The 22,737-nt window shown below is 46.5% G+C and overlaps 1 protein-coding gene across 7 annotated transcripts in view; it reads left to right on the top strand.

Annotated features, from left to right (window-relative positions):
- Nucleotides 1-22,737, top strand: part of ST3GAL3 (ST3 beta-galactoside alpha-2,3-sialyltransferase 3) — a 189,228-nt gene that overhangs the window by 161,332 nt on the left and 5,159 nt on the right. For 3 of the 7 annotated variants that reach the window (XM_074906359.1, XM_074906356.1, XM_074906355.1), the window contains one exon: nt 10,046-10,192. The exons of 1 other annotated variant lie outside the window; for it this stretch is intronic. In XM_074906359.1, the coding sequence (XP_074762460.1) occupies nt 10,046-10,192 (147 nt within the window). 3 more of the 7 variants (XM_074906357.1, XM_074906361.1, XM_074906360.1) reach the window with 3 other exon arrangements.

Raw genomic sequence — 22,737 nt, 5'->3', positions numbered from 1 at the left:
TTGAATCCCAGGGTTGTAGTAAAAGAGGGTAAAGGTTTGTTTTATGGGGCTTTTGGTAAGAAATTCTGATCTTACAGTGACAAGTTTTAGATCTAAATGCTTACAAAAGAAAACAATGCAAAACACAGTTTTAGGTCGTAGTTATTAACAAATACCTTCATGGTCATTCTCATATCTCTCACCTCCAGTGCAGCTTTTTGGAGTGTTAGTGTGGAGTAGGTGCTGACTTGGGTTTTCTGGATCATTTCACACTGCAACGCTGTCCTCAGAACCTATTTATATTTGCTCTACCTAATATATCAACCGTTAGAGAAAGTATTACTTGGGTGGGTGAATTACTCATGTACACATGTGATACAGTTGTTGATAGAGACTACACGTGACATTTTTGGGCACATTAGCACAGCTGACAAACCCAGAGAGAAGCACTTTTGCTGGACAAGGTTTGCTTGCTCTGCCCCTGGCATTGTTCTTCCATTGTTATCAGTACTGGAGATTTGCCATGTCACAGCACGGATTCAGACTAGACAGAATAGTGCCTCATTTTCCATGCTCTAATTGTGTCGTGAAGTCTTCAGAAATATTAGAGACATTTCTTTTGTGCAGGTCAGATGGGTGGGTGCCTGGAGATAAGAAATGCGCTTTTTCAAATGCGGTATGTGAGATGTGGAGACAGATTCAGCCACACAGAATGACTGTGAAATGTGTTGCTGCATATGTACATACAGACACTGTCATGGGATTCTGGAAGCACTGGATTTGTGCTCTGTGCGCTGAACGTATCTTATCCCAAATATTCCCATCAGCTAGAAAGTAACTTAACTCACCTCTCTGCATTCCCCAGAACTAACCCTTAGAACAATGTGGTCTTCATTTGTCTTTTGGAAAATCAAGTCTGCTGCCCCAGTAAAGGACAGAAATAATCAGAGTTTTGCCTTTATTTTCTCCAGACTTGTATTTATTTTTAAACATGTTATTTTAATACACAAGATATTACTTAAACTGAGAGGAGAAGAGAGAATCCGGAAATGAAAATGCTGTGAACTGAAGTTTATGAGGTTTTGATAGGTTGTTTAACACACATCAGATTGGAAAATGAAGGCATCTTAATTGAAACCTGATGTTTCACTTCATGAAAGTCCATTTGAGCATTTAAAAATAGTTTATGGAGCTTTAAGGCAAGCAGTCTTTGCCTATGACCCCTGCTAGATTGTGTAAATTGTAGTTCATTCGTTCAGCTGGGGCAGCAGGAGCTCTGCAGGTGCATCTATGGGGCTGGAATATCAGTATACCCTGTGTCGTCTGTGCAAGGATGCTCTAATACAGTGATTATATCACAGTTTAAAAACAGAGAGAGAATATTTCTAGCCTGTGGGTACAAATTTTACTGCAGATGTCAACTATGGTCTGCTGTCTTGGAGCTGCTGAGACTTCACGCATTAGTGAATGCTGCTGCATCAGTGCAAAGGCTCTGACAGAAGCTACTGCTGCAGCGTAAAGAGGGAAGAAGAGTCTGAGTAGGATCCTGGTGATACAAATTTGCTAAAGACCTTTTTTCGCTGAGAGTTTAAATGGGAAGAGTGGAAATTGGAGCCTGTAGACCAAGAATCTGACTCATTAAAGATTTGAGAGAAATCCAGCAAGAGGAGTGAAGCATCTAGAGCAAAGAGCATTGCTCTACAAGAGACAGTGTGACCCAAAAGCCGCAGAGCATAGCTGGTTGGGTTCAAGGTCATGCTTTAGAGATGTGAGACAGCCTGGAAAACTTTACACAGGAAAGAAGTATATGAACATGGAAAAGAAAACCACTGAGGTCTCATAAGCAAAAGCACAGCAAACAGTATGTGTCCTGAGTTTCTCCTGGAGAACCAGGATGGGGACAGATGGATGCCCCCATGTTGCAGTGTGCTGTGGTATGTTGGGCAGGCTGCACACAGGAGGATCAAGGCTGGGGATGCCTTCATAATCAAGGCCAACAAGAAATCCTCATAGAGAGCAGTAATATTCCACTCTCCTTTGGTTCTGTTGCCTAAATAAACTTCAGTGCTTCTCTTGCACACCACATATGGTAACAATGTGCTGCCAATTAACTTTGTAATTTGAGGGTTTTTTCAGCAAGGTTGAGGAGAGCTAGTAAAATAGTTTGGGGCTGATCTCAAAGCGTTTTTCCCAGGATTCAATAAAGGGTGAATGTAGTAACATCCTCTGCTTTGATAATATAATTTGGGCCAGATGGTTCTGGAGGAGAGTAGGGAGGTGCAACTCATATGTGTATTTTGATTGCACTTGTGGCTTTAGTAGCCAAAAGTCTGATCAAGAAGCAAAACTGGTCACCCATAATGAACAGTGACTTCTCTCTGGGACCAGTAAAGCTTTTCAGGACTTTCCTTAATCCATTTACTGAAGTCTTAAGAAGAGGGAGAGCTGTTTCCTACTATGTGTGGACTTCTCTTTTCTTGGGATAAGCTGATGACAAAGAAAAACTTTAGTTCAGGATTCTAGTAATGTCTGGGCAAAATTAAATGTTAATACCTGAAGATGGTTTAGCATGAAAGAAACAAGCTAGTAAAGATCCTCTCTTTGATTAAAGAATCCTCTTAAGGTGTGGGCACAGGCTTGGCTGTCTCAGTAGCCAAAGGTGTATGTATGTGATTTATGTTTAGGTAGAAGTTCTGTGTATATAGGTCTCTTGAGCTTGAAACCAGACATCACTGGTATTGCAGTTGGTAATTCAGGCATGCAGTAACCTACCTTACACTGCAGACAGCTTACTGGGGGACAAGCATGAACATCAGTTCAGAGGCATCATTGCCTGTTACATGTATAACACTGGAGATGGTTATTGCCACTGTGCTTTTTGCTGTGTAGTGAATAGTCATATCCACTCAATAGTGTGCAGAGCCATTGGGAAGTAGCTTTCTGGCTCCTCTGGGAGCCCCAAGCATGGTGTGAGGTGGACAGGGGAACATTCCAGATTACACAAATTATCAAGAAACTGAGGACTCCAGTGCAGACTGTGGTGTTTGTTTCTCTCTCTCTGCTGGTGCTGTGCATCCATGGAATTGCTTGATTTCACTGCTTATGAGATTAAGTTCTGCTGCCAAAAACTGTAAACTTTTGGTTTGTTCATGTATGGGAAATGACTGAATCTATAGACCTCTTACTAAAGAGATAAAGCATCCTTTCCTGGACTTCACCCAGCTTCAGCAGCAATTTGGTGAAGGAGGAGCCATGTCCAGGAGGTGTTATCAGACTGAGTCAGGCACTGGGCCATGGATTAGCACCTCTGCAGAGTGCTGACAGCCCCCATGCACTGGGGGATTAACCTCTGATGCTGGAGTGTTAGCACGTCCCACCCAAAGGCTTCTCTTTGCTCCTTAGGCAGTTTTTCAGCACCCCTGGCTGGTCATAATGACCCTTTCTCTCATTAGCACTGGGTTACCCTGGTGTCAGCAAGCTTTGTCTCCTGGGCTGTTTTTGCTGGACTGTCACTATGTGAAGGCCATTTCTTGGGACCTGTTGGGTCTTTATGGAGCAGAAGAGAGGCAAGGGATGGCAGGAGCAGAGCAATCTGCCACTCCATCCTTTCCGGCCACATGCATCTCCTTTTTTTGCACTCCGACAGCATCTTCTAAGGCAGATACAGGAACAAAGGTAAAGGGCCACTGCAGTCAGTTAAATATAGAGACTTAGTGTCATTATTAAGCTTTGGGTTTGCAAGCCATCACATCTGCTTCATGGGCTGGACTGTTTGATCCATTACCAGTGCAGTGTGATCGGTCCGTGAGCAGCTGGGGAATGGACACTCAGACAAGCTGTCACAGGGTAGCAGGTAAGTGCATACCAGCCACTTCTTGGTAGATGCCCAGCCATGTGCCTCTGCACATGATAGATGCAAAGTAACTGAAGGGAGTTTACTTTTCCATGAAAGAGTAGGCCATGAACTCCCATTTAGCATAGGGTGAAGCATATATGTGGTTACCACAGAGCAGTTAGCATGTGGTAAAGTCATGCCCTTGCTTGCCCTCTGTTAAATTGTTAGGTCCTTAAGAAATACTCCCTGTACTGCACAGGAATCCGCTCTATAGCAAATGATGAATCAGAGCTTGTGCATCAGGTTAGATGGGGACAAAGATATTTGATTTGGGCTAAGTTGTACAGGAGCTCAGCAGTTAAATGGCAGAACGGAAACCTGCTGGGCAGCTTGTCATGTCTCCAGCAACAGGCCTCTGGCCCTTCCCTTTTGCTCTGCTGCAGACCACCAGTTCTGGAGGCCCCTCTCCTGCTTACAGCAGGGGATAACTAGGGGAGGTGAGAAGGGCAAGTGTTAGAGATGCTTTGCTTTGTCTTTTGAAGCCCAATATTGATGCTGAATCTGTGCATGGACAGAGGTAGCTGTGGGAGCAGCACTGTGGGTTGTAAGCTCCTGTGACAGGGACCACTGCAGAATACCAGTCATTTGTCTGCTCACAATAAGTGATGCTAAATTGCTTTTTATGCTGTATTTCCAAACTTCCCAACTAAGGGAAGCGAAGAGTAGGTTTGGGGTTTTTCTTATGCAAACATAAATTATCAAAAAGAAAATACAGTGACTGCTTTGTATAACCTTTAATGGCTATTATAGTTTTGTTCTGTATTTCTTTTATTTAGAAATCTTCATTGCTATTAGGTGATCAGGTCTGTAACCAATAAAACTAAGGTAGCAATTTTTCAGGTTTTCCCTCAAATAAGTTAATACAGTAGTCAAACCAATTTGAATATCTAAGTGCACTGTTGTTTGTAGGGAGTTTATTCTTTAGCAACACTTACCCTTTTATTGAAAAAGGTAACAATTGGAATAGTCTGAACAATCTAGTATGTCTTACCCTGAGCTAAGTAAAATCCCGTAAATAACTGGAATTCATTTAACATATTAAGGGAGTCAAATATTTCTAAAAACAGATTTACAGCAGTCATTTCCTTCCAGTCCAGCAGGCAGTGACACAGGAATGACCCGAGCATGGAATGAAAAGCAGCAAGAGCTTTTCACATGCACCAAGCAAAGAGCAGTTATGGTCCCCTGGTTCAGTTGCCAGCACTGGATCTCCAGGGCAAGCCTGCAAGGTGATGCTGAGACTCCATTAAGTCGAGAGGGGGGCTGATGTTCATTTCTGCTGTCTTCTTTTTGTCTGTGAGTAGAAGTTAGTCTTTAAAGCCTCTTCAGGGGGACCAATAGAAGATGAAACAGCAGTGTCTTGAGGGGAAGCCTTTTATCTTTCCCCCTGCAGCAGAGAACAGTGTAGAAGCAGTTAGGTCAACCTGTCCTATGTCTGTCTGTACTGCTAAAGGCAGGTCACCACCCTGACCTGGTGGTACAAACTGGCTGTGTTTGCACCGCACAGAGCTTGCAGTGATCCCTGATGCAGCACAAGACCAGAGATCTTTGCCTCTCTTGTCTTTATGCTCTTCTCACCCAGCACCCGCTGTGCCCGTGCTCACCTCACCCATGGAGGACGTGTGCCAGCGGGCCCCTGGAAGGAGGCTCTCTGGATGCACAGGCAGCCTTTGCCCAGCACTGCTGCAGTGACGTTGCTCACCACTGCTGTGTTTGCTGCTTCTGTGTGTCAGGTGGCCTTTTGGTGTCATCTCTGGCTTGTCTGTCAGTCTGCTGCATTCTCTCAAATGGGACCAGACAAGGTCTGATCCCCGGGGAGCATTATATTAGATACTACATTTTCCAGATGTCTGGGCTTAGACAGCAGGCCAGGCATGGAAATGTGGACTGTCAGTTCAGGCCACATTATCCAGGGAGGTTGCCCTTGAGTTGTTCACCAGTGCTGGAGAGAGTATGCTGAACCTGGTACTCACTGTGTGCCCCAGCTGGGACAGAAACCCGTGAAACACAGCAGGAGGTACAGAGCTTGCAAGGCCAAGTTCAAGGCTTGTGGCAAGGAACAGGCAGGGGGAGAGGACTGCAAATGCTTTCTGGTGTCTTGCCATTCCCAACTCACCCCGATTGGTGGGCACCAGTTCAGGTCAGAAACTCACCATGGCCACATCTGGAGCAGCAGTCCTGCTGGGCCACGCCAGGCAGCTCCGTGCCATGGCCTGGCCTGCACTGGCCAGTCTTTGTGCGGCTGGGAGCGTCCCAGGAGGCTTCTGCCTCGGCACTGGCCGCTGTTGGGCTGCCATTCTTCAACCATGTGGTTGAAAGCAGCATTGCTTGGTGGTACAGGAATACCCAGGCACAGAGAAGGCCATAAGCAGCAAGACAGGCTATGAGCTAGTTCAACCCCAGATTATTGTTCCTAAGGTGGGATATTGGGATTTTGCTTTTTTCCCTTAGCAATAGCCTAGAATAACAAGAGGCCTCCTCAGTTGTTTGAGTTTTATTTTCATAACTCCATGCAAGAGGTGTGGTGGTTGCTTTGGTATGTCTTTGGGGCACGGCACAAGGGTGTGTGAGTGAGATAGCACTGACGCACTGTGTAGGGCACAGCAAGCCAGGTTTGGCACAGCCATGTCCATGATGCCTAACTTCTTTTGGTATGACCTGTCCCCCAACTTGCCCCAAAGGTTGTACATGGTTCATTAGGTCCGGAGTTTAGCAGCAAATGAATTTGTATGCCTGTGTACAATCAGGAGAGCTTGGAAGCTGTGTAGATGCAGCCAGAGAATAATTGTAACTGTTTCCTCTCTCTGATACGTGTCTCCTCTCATTTGCCACTTCTCTGCTGAGAGGACAGGAGAGCCCTTTCTCCTGGAGAATGCTGCTGAGTTGGCTTCTCTGTAGCACAGCCTGGGACACATCCTTAGATCGTACAGGGCCTTTTCTTTCCCATGCCACAAACTGGACGTGAGGCAGTGCTTCATTTTTAACAGGGGGAAGGGGTAGCAGAAGCTCAGCAGGCTGTTACAAGAGAAGAGAGCTCAGCTTCTCTAGTTTAAACTGAATCAGGACCAAAGCAACGTATTGATGTACTAATGATATTTAGTTAACCAGCAATCATGCTTATTTTATACTTCTTTTCCAGTGGACTCCTTTTTTTTCCAAGTCTCTCTAATTCCCCAGTTACTGTTTAATCTGCCTGACGGTTGCTTCTTCTTTAACATAAGCAGTTTGTAGCAAATGTCTAGTTATGTGTATTTGATCCAAGTGCATGTGCACACACAATTTGTACTCATGTTCTCTTAGCAGGTGCTGTTATCCATGCCATTTACAAGGGTGGCTGTGCTGCCCTAACAGATACTGCCCTCAGTGAATAGCAGGGATAATAATTTTTACAGTATTTTCTAGTTGGTCTTCTCTAGCCCACAGGATTCTGACTGCAGCTGTGGGATGTGATGCTGCATCTCAGCAGTGAAGGTGTGCATTGCTGCAGGTCTCTATCTTCAAGGGGGTGACACACACTAGGCTGCAGCTACCCTAGTATTGGAGGGTGCTAACATAAATAAGGCATAATTTAATTAAAAACTGCCATCACATCATCAGTTTCTGAACGTGATTTTAGGGCAGCACAAAATTATTTTGCTAAGGACTCTGTGTGAATTTCTAATAGTTGTAGGGACCAAACCAGATATATCTACTACAACCTGAGAGGTTAGAAAGTCTTTGTTAGTCTTTGGTATTTTAATAATTTTTGAGAGGACCAGGCAGTACTGAGATACTAGCATGTCAGGAACTACTGAAGAACAGCAGCAGTTGAGAATATTATCTCCTGTTTTTCCATAAAGGACACTAGAGTTGTTATACATCGAATAGAGTCAGGCAGATATTTGGTGACCCAAGGGAAGTTAACTTTTGATTTCTGTAATCTGCTGTTCTTCAAACAGAAATAAGAATATGCTTGAAAGAAAGTTATTGGTGGTTTGGCAGTCCTCCCGTAAGGTTGGGTAGTATGATTAATTCTCTGTGGTTTATAAGACTCACATTAGAAAGTTAGCTCTTAAATGTTAACTTGGCCAGTGAAATTCCCTCCAGGCAAAGACCCTGTGTCTCCCTCAAGCTGTACCGTGGGAATGGGCCCAGTGCAAGTGTGGGTGGTGGTAACGCCATCATATTCCCAGCGACGACACATTCTCAAGGACGCAACCATTTACTCACTATGTTTTGGACACTGTAACTACAGCTCAGCTGAGGGAAAGGATTTTGTGGCAAGTCCACTTACCAGCTGATGCAATTCCAGTGAAATCCGAATGTCATCTCCTATGTAAAACACAAAGATGAGAGTATATGAATTTGGACTGCCATGCCTGGGAAGACAGGATGTTCTTGCATGTTTTGAAATTTGGGGGAATTTTCTTATCCTTGCCTAATAAACTTTTTCCAATTTTTCTAAACCCCTCCTTGATATTTTATGGCTACCAGTGAATTAACAATTAACTAAAGTAACCAGAATAAAAACAACATTGTTTGTGGTGAGTATCAACTGAAATTGAGCACTGAGAACCAAATTACTCTGCTGTTTTTCCTAACATCTAGAGCTGGCACAGGAGGATGTAGTAAGGTCTCTTTGTTTGAAATGTGCACTGTTACAGTTGCACGGCAAATGTTTGAATTTAATGTTGCACTGATTTAGCCATAAGCAGTTTTGCATGTTTGTCTTCAGATTAGTGTAATTCCACTGCACTGTAGTGGAGTTCTCCATAGCACATGGGTTGTGCTCCCAGCTCTGCACATCTCAGCTAGGGTGTGAGTGGCATTTCTTTGCTTGGAAAATGTTGGTCTTGGGACTGTTCAGGTAATCAGAAGTGAGCAAGGTAGTGTGCTGCCAAAAGCTGGTTGCTTTGAATGAGAGGCAGAAGTTCAAAACATTGTGTTCCCAGTCTGTTACAAATGTCAGGAAAGTCAATAGCATTGCTCATCGGTTCAAGGTAAACCATTTTAAATGCAAAATACAAGCGTGCAGTTGGTTTCTACATCTCAGCTAAGAGTCTGCCACCCTTGGTGGCTGTCTGAGCATGTCCTCTGAATTCGTGATACTTTTGATATGGCTGGTGTTGGATGCTCCACAAATGAAGATAAGATATGTGGGTGGATTTCTCAGCCTCTCCCTAGCCCCTGGGGTAAAGCTACCTCTGAATTCATCTAGCTAAAGGGGAGCTAAAAGAGTCTGTGAGCTAGGGTTTTACACTGGAAACACTCGTCTGTCACAGTGATCATGTTCATCCGAACACACAAGAGTTGTTGCAGCCGTACAGCCCAGCTGTCACAGGGCCTCAGCAGGAGCCAGGTGAAATGGGAAGGGCTGAGGCTGGACTTCGGTGCAAATGGCAGGTCAGCAGATGGGAGAGGACAGTTGGGGTGTCCCTGCTCAGAGTGCTAGCACCCATCTCTGACTGGCTTCCCACTCTTTGTCTTCCAGTATGCTGTGGCTAGGAAGGGAATGGCACAGGCCAGAGTGCCCTTGTCCTGTGGGCATGCCCCTGAGCAAAGAAAGAGGTCTCAGTGCATGCTGCTGATTGGGGCTGCCTGATCTCCTCTCCATCTCCCAAAGCTGTTTAACGGTCTCCTTAAACTGCTTTTGCCATCAGTAAAATTAAAAGTTTGTACTGTTCCCCACTTCTGCTCCTGTGTGGTGGCCCGTTTGGGATAAGTATTCCTCTTTAGCCTAGCTGGAAGCCAGTAACATGCACAGAAATGTAATCCAGTATCTACGTCTGTTTTAATTTCAGAAAACTAACTTACCCACTGTGATTCATCCTCCAGCTCATCTGCTGCCCCGTTCTCAGGATAGGGAAGTTGTGGAAGGGGAGTCTGACCATTAATCCCTCTGCCCTGCAATACTCTCCTGGAGAGTCAGGTCATAGACCCTCAAACAAGAGCCGCTGCTTTTGTGCTAGATGCTTTGTAGTAAGCTGGCTAACATATGAATTTCTTTACAAGTTGGGAGGCTATTGACCCAGCAAGCTGGCACTGGGCAGCTGATGTGCAGATATAGCCAGATACCCTGTTCCCGATTTTCTGCTTAGTAGCAGCAGTGCCCCTGTGAGCATAAGAAGAAATCTCTGATTATAGAAATGGCAACCTGCTAATGACTTCCATTCCTGCTTTCTCTCCTCTCAGAACATCCCCACCTTGGGAAGCGTAGCAATAACCATGGCGCTCCACAACTGTGATGAGGTGGCGGTAGCTGGGTTTGGCTATGACATGAGTTCACCCAATGCACCGCTGCACTACTATGAGAACATCAAGATGTCTGCCATCAAAGAGGTAGGGAGCTCCTGCCAAGCACATCATCTTCCCAAGCCCGCCGACTGCCCCGACTCCAGAGCCTGACTGGAATGGTGATGTCAACTTACAGCCTTCCTGTATGGGTCAAAACACAGCTCCACCCATGCATTTGCATGTAAAATTCTAGACATTCTCCCAAGCACAATGTGTGTTAAAAATGGTTATTTCTGCTGGGAAAAGTTCTCTGGAATGTGTATATAATGTGATTCCTTCTTTGAGCAGCAGGGAAAAGATTCACATAAATGTTAACTTGAGTTAGGGTGAAAGGGAGCAATTCTGCTCTGGGGTTGAAAAGATGTGGCCTCCTCCTGCTTTTTGGTCCATTGTATTGCTCTCTAATCCACAGGCTTCTTTTGCTAGATGATCCTCTCCTCAGCCCCTGTGAAATGTGGGGGAGGTGAGATTAGCCCGTGCATGTTAGCTCTCAGCTGACTGTTCAGCAGCAGTTAGCTAGTATAAACATATCATGGCTCTGTGGAGACTGCTCTTTAAAGCCAGATCTACATTAGAAACGTTTTCTGGTACTATCACACTGAGTTGAACAGCATTTTTAGAGGAACAAAAGCTCTCATGTTGGTATAATGCAGCAGCGTAAAGACACTCTTACAGATCGATCCATTCCTGTACCAAACTTGGACACTGGTCAGAGCTTCTGTAGTGGGAAGGTTTGCTGCTTTTTTAGTAGAGTACAATCTTTCCCAGCACAGATGTGGCCCAGGCCTTTCTAAGATTGCTTCCCCCTCTTCACTGGCTCCTAGATAGGGAAACTTTCTCAATTCTACTCCACATTGTGAAATGTTGTACTGTTCGTGGACAGTAGCTGTCTGCTGGCACTTAGCATTTGTTCACCTTTAGCACTTTGCCATTGATCCAGGCCAGGAGGGAAGCTGGAAAGTTGTGTTTTTCCAAATCACAAGATTGTATGTGTTTTAAAACTCTCACAGACTGCAGGCTGCATGACCCTGGGCAGACTGAGAGAAATTAGAAATTAATGATTAGTCAGTTTGAGAAATGAGAAGAGCGAGTCTAATTATCAGAGCAATGAGACTTTGGAACAACTTCTCAGGAGAGGCCAAGAGAACAAACTGAGTTTGGGAAAAGACTGTGAGGAGGTCCCCAATATATCAGGGGACTGGATATCATGGTTCTGAGGTACCTTCTGGGCCTGTGGAGGTAGCAAGTCTGCCTTGCTCAATAGAATAACCATGGATTTAATCTGTGCTGGCTGGGAAAGTGAGTGCCCATTTACAGGATTTAAGGGTTATGTCCACAGAAGAAAACTGAATTGAGTCACTATGTACAGAGATGGTGTCTGGCTTGTGAAATCTGCGAGTGGAAAATAGCTGAGGAATATCATTCTTGCAGTAGTAGAGGATGTAATACCATTGGCTTGCTCAGCTCTGACTCTTCCCTGGATGTCTGCTTATAACCTTGGGACAGGACCTTGGGCTACATGGGCCCAGGTCTGAGTGCGTACAGCTGGTTCTTCAGTCTTCCAGCAAAGACACAACTACGCTAGACTGAAAATGCATGCAGATGCCTGGCTCCAGCAGTGGCTACGTAGACTCTTCATGAAAGTTTCAGGAAATGCTTTTGTCTTTGTGGTGCCACTGTGTCCACTCTGGTGAAGTGGCTGCCTTTGGTGGAGAACCCCTCTTGCCCAGTTGTTCCCCTGTCTCATAAGGATCTCAGTCCCACAGTCTGCTCTTGGACACAGGGACACTCACAACGGGTGTCTTGTGCCAAGCCTGTTATGCAGCCTGGTAGGTATCTCCGACTTCAAGGACACTTACACAGGAGCTGACAAGAATGAAGTCGTCTTGTTCTTGATCCTTACATGGATCAATGGGAAAAGGTGGCAAAAAGAGTTAGATGAGTCTGCTGTTGAAGTTGCTGGTCCAGATCACTTGGATCTTTGATTCTGGAGGCCCGCACCCTGAGTGGGATGCAGAAGCAAGTGGAAGACAGAAGGGAGTCACTCTTGGACACCATACATGGTCTCAGGAGTAAACCTTGCCTGGCACAGGGCAGTAGATGAGGATGAACATGTGAAATGCAATCAGTAGGGTCTCCAGTTGGTGCCTGGTTTGTCAGGCATCTGCTGTCTGGAAGCTGTCAGTCATCGTGTCCAGGATGTTCTGTACGGAGGTGAGGGAGTGTTGAAAGGTTCTGGTGAAGTCTCACTAATTTAGATGTCAGTGGATTTGTTTCTGCAGCCAGGGCTGTTGATGAGAACTCTGCAGGCCAGTGGAGCTGGTTCTAGGAGGAAGGTTCCTGTTCCACTTGAAGACTGGTTATCCGATATGAGTCTGCCCATCTAATCCTCACATCCTCACCCACAGGCTCCTCTTACATTTCACTGCCCCGGTACAAGAAAAGCCATCTGTTCCCAAGTATCAATAATTAATGCTCCTCCTGCTTCTGCCCCCCCCAATATGACAAATTGTTTGTGATATTGTGGAATGTGAAGAGCAAAGAGAGGATTGCATTTCTTTCTTTCCCATTTAATATTGATGGTAGCTGGTAATTGTTAGTCATCTGAGGGGGAAGTTGAAAGGTGAAGGGCATAGTAGTTGGGTTGTGTCTTCTGCAGTTACCCTCAAAGAACACACAGATGGAAATTTGCCCCACTCTGGACTGGAAGCGCCCTGCACACCCTGCTTGAAGAGAGACCTGCATATGGTTTGCAGATTGGGAGGCTGGCCTGCATTGGTTCCTTGTGCCAAACCTTGCACTTGGCATTAGTGAAAGAAGACTGACCCAGAGCCAAGCTCCATCAAGGCTTTTTGCCTGTTCCATCTGCTCTGACACCCAAAGGCCCAAGAGCATCCACAGCATTTTCCTCAGTGTTAACTTGGACCTGTGGGATTGTGTCCAGGTCTAGTTCTTCCTGGTCCTCCTCTATATTTGAGTATCTAAAGGAACCACTAAAGCAGGCTATTCCTTGAAATTATGCAAGTGTTGTCTTTACCCTCTGTCTGGCCTGCAGACCCATGGAGGCTGGAGTACTCATTCCTGGGCAGGGGAATGGAACTGTTTTGCTTAATGTAGCAACATGACAGCACTGAAACAACTGCCATAATGAACATCCCAGGCAGGAACCTCTGCAGTTTGACCAGGCTTTGGTGGGGCAGAACTTCTATTTCTGAAGTTCAAATCTTTTCCCTGACTGCTGGGCTCCTCCAGCCTGAATGACCAAAAATCTTCTGTGTTTAAGCCTGGAGAGCAGCTGCAGGGAAGCACTCCAGCTCCACCCTGAAACCATCACTGTCTTTACAGAAGAAATGTAAACACCAGCAGCGTCCTGGGTCTGGAGGTGCCACGTGTGTGTGGTTCGTGGGAGCCTCCCTGGGAACATCCTTCGAGCTCCTTCCCTTGCCTGGTGTCTGCAGGGGAAAAGGGTTTGCTGACAAGTGTTTGTCCTCCCAGCAAGGTGTGTCACTGATTTACACTTGAGGTCTGCTTGACATCTCTCTGGACACCCTTGAAACCCTGTGAGTCATCTCCGAGGAATTTGTTCTGATTACATAAAAAAAGCCGGCAAAATGCGCTTGCTTGCTCACAGCTGGGCGGAGATGCCTCTCCCATGCCAAGACTGAGGTGATAAAATCTCTGTGGAAGTGAATGTGATTTTTCCTGTTGCTCTGTGTGACCAGCGGCTGAATTCCCAAGAGGAGAAACAGGCAGCTCCAGTGTATAGTTTTGCTTAGTCTTTGCTTTCCCTGAAGGGTTAAAAGCCCTCGAGGTCCGAGATTGTGCTGCTATTACAACCACAAAAGGCAGCTGATTCCACTGCCTCTTCCAGCATCTCTGCCTCCCGAGGGCTGGGCAGACATTTCCTGCCCTGGAGGAGAAGGTTCTGCAAGGAGGCAGATGCTCTGAAGCTCGTCAGTGTTACCAGTCAAGGGGAAGTACATGGTCTTGGGACTCTGGTCAGTAGTATGACCGCAAAACACGTATGGATTCTCCTGTGCTTGTGAATGCTCATGAGAGTAAATTTCTCCATTGTAGTCCTGGATGACATCCTTACCCTCTGTCCTGGGTAGCTCAGTGTACTCCAGGTGAAGACCTAGTGGAGAAGACCCTTTTCTGTTCATAAGTATGTTCTGGAGAGCTGGCAGCACACTGGTGCGGTGCTGTCAGTTCAGGCTGTGAGCTGGAAGATAATGCTTGCGGTGCAAAACTGCCCCTTGATCCCAGGTCTGCTGCCCAGCACCTTGTTCCCTTCTCTCTCACTTTCTCCCATCATGGCCGGGGGTGCAGCGTCCCTGGCCTGCAGTTCAGCAGGGGTTTTCTGGGTGGTATGAAGACAGCCTGCTGTTCTCTCATCTGCTGCTGCCCAACAGACCCGGTGCTGTTGTGTAAACTCTCACAGGTGATTTTTTCAGCTCTAATCTTGTCTCTTTGTTTTAACTTACAAAATGAAGAATATCCAAGTGTGTCATCTCCCTTCATTTCTGTTTTCGCTATTCCAAATAACTTTGCAGCAGCTTTTGACCCTTGGCCGCTTTTGTGAATGCTGTACAGAAAATGATTGAGTCCTTGCCAAGGTGTCTGCTCACTTGTTTCTGTTTTCGTGGCGATGAGTCCATCGGAGCTGAATTTTTATATAGTTTATTATGTTTTTATTTCTTGCTCAAGTCCTATAATGCTTTCTGCCCAAGCACTCCATAAAAGTGTATTTTTATCACAGGTCACTGTCTTCTATTAATGTAGAAGTGTCATATCCACTGAGGACATAGTGAAAGAAACATGGAAATGGAGTTGACGAAAAAGGGAATAATTTTTAAATAGAGTGAAGGCTTTTCCGGATAAAAAAATTAACTAACCTGCCTGTAAGGATTACAATAGACTTTCACTGCTAATGGCAGAACAGGCTAGTGTTTCAGGCAGAGATTATTTCAGGATGAGAAGGTGACAGTGTTTGGAATAGTAAAAACATATCCATTAAGGAGTTGATGAAACAGAGAGCTGGGGACTGTGCTAAATCATGAGAACGAAGCACAAGACCGGCTCCCAGCATTCTGACCCAGCATACAGCCTTCTCTGGCCTCATGATCCAGAGGTGAGCTTCAGTCTCCTGGTCATTTCTTGCAGGAGCAAGAATGTGAGCAAGATGTCGCCTCAGATGCCACACAGGGAGCACCCTGAGCTGTCTTCTCAGCAGCTGGCTGCAGACTGCTTCATGCACTTGTGGCTGGTAAAATGGAGAATGAATGGTTAAAAGCCACCCTTATCCATCTAGAGCCCATCTGCAGCATTTGTGTTGTGCAGTGGCGCTGCTGACTGGTCTCCTTTTCACTGTAGAAGCAGATCAAGCGCCAGTGCCGATGTTGTTGGAGGTGTCAGCTCCTTTGATACAGCTGTGCCGGGCATTTCAGTGACTCACTGCCTGACCCGAGGGGGAGGTGGCACGGCTGCCTTTGATGGCTTCTTTCTGATCGTTGGCTTCACTTCCCCAGCAGGTCTTTGTGGGATGTTGGAGGACACCATCTTGTAACGCTTCTTATTCAGCCTGTGTAAGGGCTGTCACAAGGGCCAGGGGAGGTGGCCTGCAGCATGCAGTGACACACAGCTTTGTCTCTGTCTCTCCCTGCCAGCAACTACCTCTCAGAATAATCCACAAACATCAAGTTTGGAGTGTCGGCCCATAAAGGCACAAACAATAGCGCTTTATCATCATCTGGGCTCTCTCTGTGAAGCCGTCCTTTGCATTTTAAATCAACAGAAGTTGCTTGGGAGGGGGTGGTTGGGCTGCTTCAGGCCTCCAAGTACCTTAAAGTTTGCGGTAGCCAACAAGAAGAACAAAACTTCTTTGAAAGCCAGGCAGATGTCTAGCCTGGTGATTTATAGACTGAAAACACAGCTATTCGAGCCTGGCTGATGAATTGCGATTGGAGTACAAGGAATGGTGCAGACTGAAATGGAGGTCAGCTTGGGCGGGGGGAGGTTAGGGGCTGGGGCAGGGGAACCTCTGAAAGGGCAGTGCTTTTTCTTGGGGCCAGCAGTGATGACTGATGAGGTTTATACATTTTTGTCTTTGTTTAAAAGCCACCTGTTTGACAGCGTTTTTGCTGAACGAAGGCCTCACATGCTGTTCCTGTGCCTAAGGACTGTGTGTCTATATAATAGAAATCTGGAGAAGATTGATCGAATAGCAGTCGTGACCAGAGGACAGGTATTGCCTTGTTCAGTAGGACAGAAGTACAGTAGCACTTGTGGGGTGCCACTGTGTTAGCAAGGAAGGTAAGGCTGTAGAATGGACAAAACCAGAATTAGGGTTTGGACAAGATATCTGTAGGAAAAGACAGTAAAAGATCTACAGGGGTATGCCAGAGCCCAGCTGCTGACCCCAACACTGAACACAGACTTCTGTAGGGGTGCTAGGTACCACCAGAAATCACACTGTCATGGATGTGCAGTAGGAGCCAGTATTACTGTCAAGGGAAGAGTCCAGGTATTCCCAGATGCAGTAGCCAGCACAGCTCTTCTCATCACCCGTGAGGGCACAAGAAGAGCTGCTTAAACCATTCTCAGTGCTGATTTTAGCAGGCATGAAGTCCTTGCAGAGGGTCATTTTAGGAAATAGCCTTTGATCAAGTGCTTTCATGGTTAAATTAAGTGGAAAGGCAGCAGAAGGGATGTTATAGCTCAGATTTTGCTTCCACAAGGCGGGAGCTTGATAAGCAGAGCTGTATCTAGGCTGCGGGGCAGCACTCAGCAGTGCTGGTGGGGTGCTCAATGGAATTGGGACATGTGTGCTGACTCTGACCTCTCTAAATTTAGGCCTAGCCTGGGAGAATGGGCTACTAAAGCAGATGCACTGAAGAGATCATGGACTTACTGTAGACTTGAAATATTTTGTATGAAAGGTGCAAAAATTATCTGCAATTCACGTTTGCAGCAAGGGGGGATCTGGCAGAAAAAGGCTGTAGGCATAGCTTCATAAATAACTGCTTCAAAGTGGTATTAGAAGTAACAGCAGAGTGGAAGAGAGCATCAGGAGACTTCACCCCAGTGGTTGAAAAGTATAAAGTGAAAACTGTCAAAAGTCAAGTTGAGTTAGATCTTGCAAAGGAAAATAAACAAACACTGGACAGTCCTACTGCCAAACAAATAGTAGGAAAACAAGGAAAGAATTACCAGGGCTGTGGCATGCAGGGAGGTGAAGGAAGCAGAAGGCGTAGGGATTAAAGACCCAAAGTGGGAACCACATGAATTAATACATTACCTCCATAAGGGTGGTATGATGAAAGTAAGGGAGAGGGTGGCTTATGGTAAGAAGCTCATAGAATAGAAGCAGAAAATGACTGGGTCATCAGGGAAAGGCCAAAGCCATTGAAGCTAATGCACTAGATGTGAGAGCCTGAGAGATCTCTGTTCCAACCACTGCACTGCTGAGCCAGTGAAACTGCGAGTCCAGAGGAAAAGGTCCTCAATAAATCTATCAGGTTGCACATGGTTCCCAGGATTAGATTGTAGTGGACATAATACCTCTTTTTCATTTCTTTTTTGGGGGGATGGGAGCAAGGCAAGGAAAATAATCCTGTCAAATTCAGACCTCTTATTCTGACCTCAGAGGTACAATTCAGAACTTCAGAGCTGAGTTTAAATGAAAGAATAATTAAATCCTGAAAGCAAGCACAACATGGATTTACCAAAGGCAGGTTACGAAAACTAATTTAATATCTTTATTTGATTAAAAAAAATAAGATCATTCTGGGGACAGAGGAAGTGTAGTAGCCCAGCCTGTCTGAAGTTCAGTTAAGCGTGCGATACTGTGCCATGTGAGGTATTAGCTAAGCTTCAGAATCTATGGTTTGGTGCAACACCTGTATGTGAATAGTCTCTCTAAAGGAGAACAAAGAGCAGCACTGAATGGATGGCTGGGAGTTCCCCCACAGGAGGTCATTTTTAGTGTTTGCTTTAATAATTTTTGGCAATGGTATGCAAGTGGAATTTGTGATGACACAAAACCAGGTGTGGTCAATACAAGGGAGGATCAACATACCATCCAGGAAGACCATGAGCGTCTTGAGAACAGGAGTAAACTGGGTGGCATGAAACCTAAGAATATGAATGGAAGGTCATGCTGTTAGGGGCCATACCAGAAATTTTGACTCTAAGCTGGGATAGCATGAGGCAATGACAGAGGAGGAAAGTGCTTAGATAGGTACAAATGAATCACAGGATAATTCAGGATGCCAGGCTGTTACTGTGAAAAAAAAGGCAAATACAGCTCTGGAAAGACAAGAGGAAACAACTTATTGTAGAGGGAGAGAATTGCCTCTACATGGGGCAACAGTGAGCCTTTTTTCTGACTCGGGAAAAGGAAATTTGGTGTAAATGGGGACAGAGGGAGCTACTGCAGTTCTGGGAAATTTCCCGTTTTTCAGAGGGGAAATGAGCCTGTTTTGGTAGAAGGAAAACATGGCTTGTTTAGCTTAGTAAAATGAAGACTGAGAAGAGATACAATCGCTCTCTCTGTGTTTATTAAGCAGAAGCTAAAAGAGATGTTTATGATTTCAATATAAGAATGATCAGGCATAAAGGATCTGTGAGTACATCTCCTAAACAGGAAGAGAGGAGTGTGCCCAGCCCTCCCTTTTGTTTCAGTACGTGTGACTCTTGAGGGGGTGCAGGCAGGACAGGGCAGTCTGCCCAGCTGCCACATCCCAGCGGATGGACTGAGAGAGGAGGGGACAGTGGATCCTGAATGAGGCAGGGCACTGGTGTCATGGGAGGTGAAACTGTGGCTCTGGGTGGCCATAGAACACCTAGAGTGTGTGGCCACCATGCTGGGACCAGAGCAAGGCTGTGTGCAAGGCAGAATCATAAAAAATAAGCAGCTCTCGAAACAAGGCAGTGAAGGTTAAAGGCAGAGACAGCACCAGTGGAGGCTGGAAACCTACTGCTACCAGTGAAGTAGCACTTCTTGCTGCTGCTGTGGTTTCTGTGCAGGTTTTCAGGGAGCACTGGTGCTGACTTGCAGAAATACAGACGATGTAACAGAACTGAGAAACCTCCCGCTTTACAACTTGATGTTTTTCTTGAATGCATTCCTCATTGACCTTGCTCTCTCTGACTTAATATTCCTGTATTTTAAGATATTGCAATATACTTGATAAGACTAATGTGCTCTGAAACCGAGGCATTCCCTGATTGTAATTGATTACAGATGGGGAGCTTACCTTCCTCCTGGGTTGGTCTCTGAAACATTTTCTTAGTCTTAAAATATTCTACTTGGCTGCTCTTGAAGGGACAGAGGATGTTTTGTGCTTCCTCATGGAACTGTCAAGAAAAAAGGACAGGTGGTTTGGGGCTGCTGCATTTGCATAACCCTGAAAGGTGGCTTTAACCAATGATAAACTTTGATCTAATAACTGTGACCAAACGATCAGACTCACTGCCACCTCTCAGGGATGGACAGCTGTAACAGTGTGTGTGCTTGCAGAGCAGCTCTCCTGCTGCTTCTCTCTCTGCTGAAAAGAGCAAACATTTGCTACGCAGAGAGAGACCTAAAGCAAAGGAAATCCCAGCCTGATCCCCAAAGAGCAGGAAGGGCTCTGGAGCCTCCTGAGATGTTGCTGTTGGAACTCCCAGAAGTTTACTACTCTGTCCCTGGGCTCAGATAAGCAGCACAAATGGAAGCTGTACCAGACACCTGCTCAATGTGAGCGGCAGAGTGGAGAGAGGGCAGAGCCGGTGTGCCAGGCTGCAGGAGCAGTAGTGGTGGTTACGTGCAGGGGACAAGAAGGTGGAGGTGGCCGTGAATGCTCTGAGCTGCTCTGGAAGTACAGATTTATGAGAGGAGAGCTGGAGTTTTCTGCTTGTGATGCTGAGCTGTAGCTTCAGGACTTGGGGCAGGAGTCTTGTGAATCTGAACAATCCCACGTATAGGAATAGGAAATGAGGCAGTAACAGCTTGGTGTACACAGGGAGAGAGCGTCAAAGCAGTCAGAAGGGACAGTGAGCATCTTGCCATCACAGCCAAAGAGCATCCAGCATCTGAGGGCAGGAAAAGGCTTCTTTGCAGTAGTAGCAGGAATAAACCACCAGCATTTCAGCTGCTTCATGCAATCATCCTCCAGGCATGGATCCTGCTCACAACCTTCTAGCTAAAATGTCAAAATGAGCATTCTTGACAGCACAACCCTGTCCATGGGGACACAGGTGGCCAGATCATTGCCTCTTTCTTACCATCCTGCTGCAGCTCAGGACACTGCTCAGCTGAGAGATTTCCAGGACAACTTGCCTGCAAGCTTGGTTACACCGAGCACCTTGGCTTACCCAGTGAGGGGTGGCAAAAGAGAACTTCCCTTTATAACAGCCATAATATGGTCCTGGCCCCAAAGCAAACCTGAGCCTACCAAAGCCTGGCTTTTCATGAGACCCTGCAGCCATCTCACAGAGCCTTCCTGCCTGCTGGGCCTGTCAGCAGTGTGTGTTGCCCAGGCTGTGCTACCCAGCATGCTGTTTAGGGTGTATATACCCTAAAACCTGCTGGGGTTTATGGTGTATTTTGTTGCCTTTACCCTGTCAGGGCAGTGGGAGCGAGATGCGTGCCTCTGTCTGGCAGTTTTGAGAAATCTGTTCCTGCTCTTCTCTCCACTGCCGCCGCTGGTGCTGGAATGCAGCTTCCTTTGCCTGATTAGCTCTGTCTGTCAGTGGGGTGAGTCCCTCTCCTGTAATCAGTAACCGGAGCTGGTGTTGAAGACATGTCTCATCCCTCCTGCCTGCATTGCAGTCAGGCGTGGGGGGAGCAGCACCACACCAATTGCCCTGCTAGTGCTCTTTGGGAGGGAGGAAAGCCCGTCCTCACCAGGGAATCCTCTTTCTCTGTGGTCTTACATTCAGCCACAAAACATACTCTCGTACTGTGCGCACACCACTAAGATCCATGGATCAAGTGAGAGGCTGAATTCCCTTACATGTGGCTTTCTGCTTGAAAAGGGAGTTTGTGACAGTGTTCAGGATACAGAGCAGCCTGGATGCTGAACAGCCAGAGGTTTATAGGTCCTGCCAGCAGCCTTGCAGTCAGTGCTGGAGCCAGACCGAGCTATAATGTGAGAGACTTCACCCGAAGTTTTATTATCCACCTCCTGTACTTAAATTCCTGCTCCACTTGTACCTTTCACAAAGCACATTTCCTCTTGCCATCAGATAAGTCACTTGAATGTGGCCTGAGGTGATATTTTAGGTGGTTTGAGTTTGCCTAGAAGTGGCTGCTTCCCGTTACTGTCTGCACCACGGGACGTAAGCAGGTTGTCCTCGGTGAAACCAGTTGGCTTCTCATACAGTTTCATGAGGCTGAAAGACATGAAGGAGGGATCAGCTTGTGCTATGACATATCAGGCTCCCTGGTGCTCCAGATAGCTTTGAACAACAAGCCCAGCCAGATGTAAGTGAAGCACTGAGACCTGGTGTTCCCAGCGTGGCCTCTGCCAGCAGACAGCTGCTCGCTGCCTGTTGGCAGGAGCACGCGTGCACACTTGGCTGCCTCTGCCGGTGCCGTGCGTTCCTAGCACGGGGCTGTGTTGTCAGACGCTGCTGCATGGCGGGGGCCAAGCCTGGAACCCCCAGCTGACACACCACATGTGGGACTGTTTCTAGCATGTTGGGGGATCCTGGCTCTCTGGCTCCAAATGACAGGGACACACGGCTCTGCCCTCCCAGCTCCCTCTGCTCTGTACCACCACCACTGCCACTGCTGCTTTCTGAAATTCATGCTTTTTTCCTTTTAAGAGCCAGCTTTTTTTCCCAATGCCAGTTTTCAGTTTCTGCTTTTATACTAGCAGAAGCCAAGCACTGAGTTGTTTCTGAGCAGCATCTTTCCAGTTTAGAGACGGGGTCTTCTGCATTTTCAGAGTCCCAAAGAGTACGGTTTAGCACATGTGGTCCTGTTGTTCCCAGTGCTGGTGCACCCTTTGCAGCATTCAGGTAACTGTCACTGGAAGCAGAGGAGATCAAAGACTTCTTTTGAACACAGGTTACAAGATCAGACCTGCCTGAACTTTCCTTAGCAGCTTTAACTGTCGTCATTCCTGTACACTGAGGGGATGGAAGTGACTTGTAAGCGCACAGTAGCGTCAAGAAAGGTATTTCCAAAATGTGCTGGAGATCCAGAGAGGGACCTTCTGTGTCTTGGACCTCTTGGCAACAGGCTGCACGCCATGACCGGGGCTGTCAGTGCCACACAGCAGTCGTGGCTGAGAGCTGCTTGTCCTAGACTGGACAGGACTGGACAGGACAAGCAGTGGATGACAGGAGAACCATGTGCACGTTGTATGTGACGGATACAACCAGTGCTTTGCAGGCAGGTGTCCACAGTTTTGCAGAGGGTAAACCGGGTTTAGATATCTATGACAAAAGTGCCCTCAGAGGGCTCATTGGTCTGGTGCTTTGTTGGTTTGAGGCCATTCCAGGGAGGCTCCTGGAGAGTGATTTTATCATGGTTCAGATTGTATTTAGAGCTCAGATTACCAGCTGGCCAGAGCACTGTGCTGGAGACCTGTATTCATGTA

Source organism: Athene noctua, chromosome 5 (genome assembly GCF_965140245.1).
Source record: "Athene noctua chromosome 5, bAthNoc1.hap1.1, whole genome shotgun sequence".
Taxonomy (NCBI): domain Eukaryota; kingdom Metazoa; phylum Chordata; class Aves; order Strigiformes; family Strigidae; genus Athene; species Athene noctua.
This window is presented reverse-complemented; position numbering and strand designations above follow the sequence as displayed.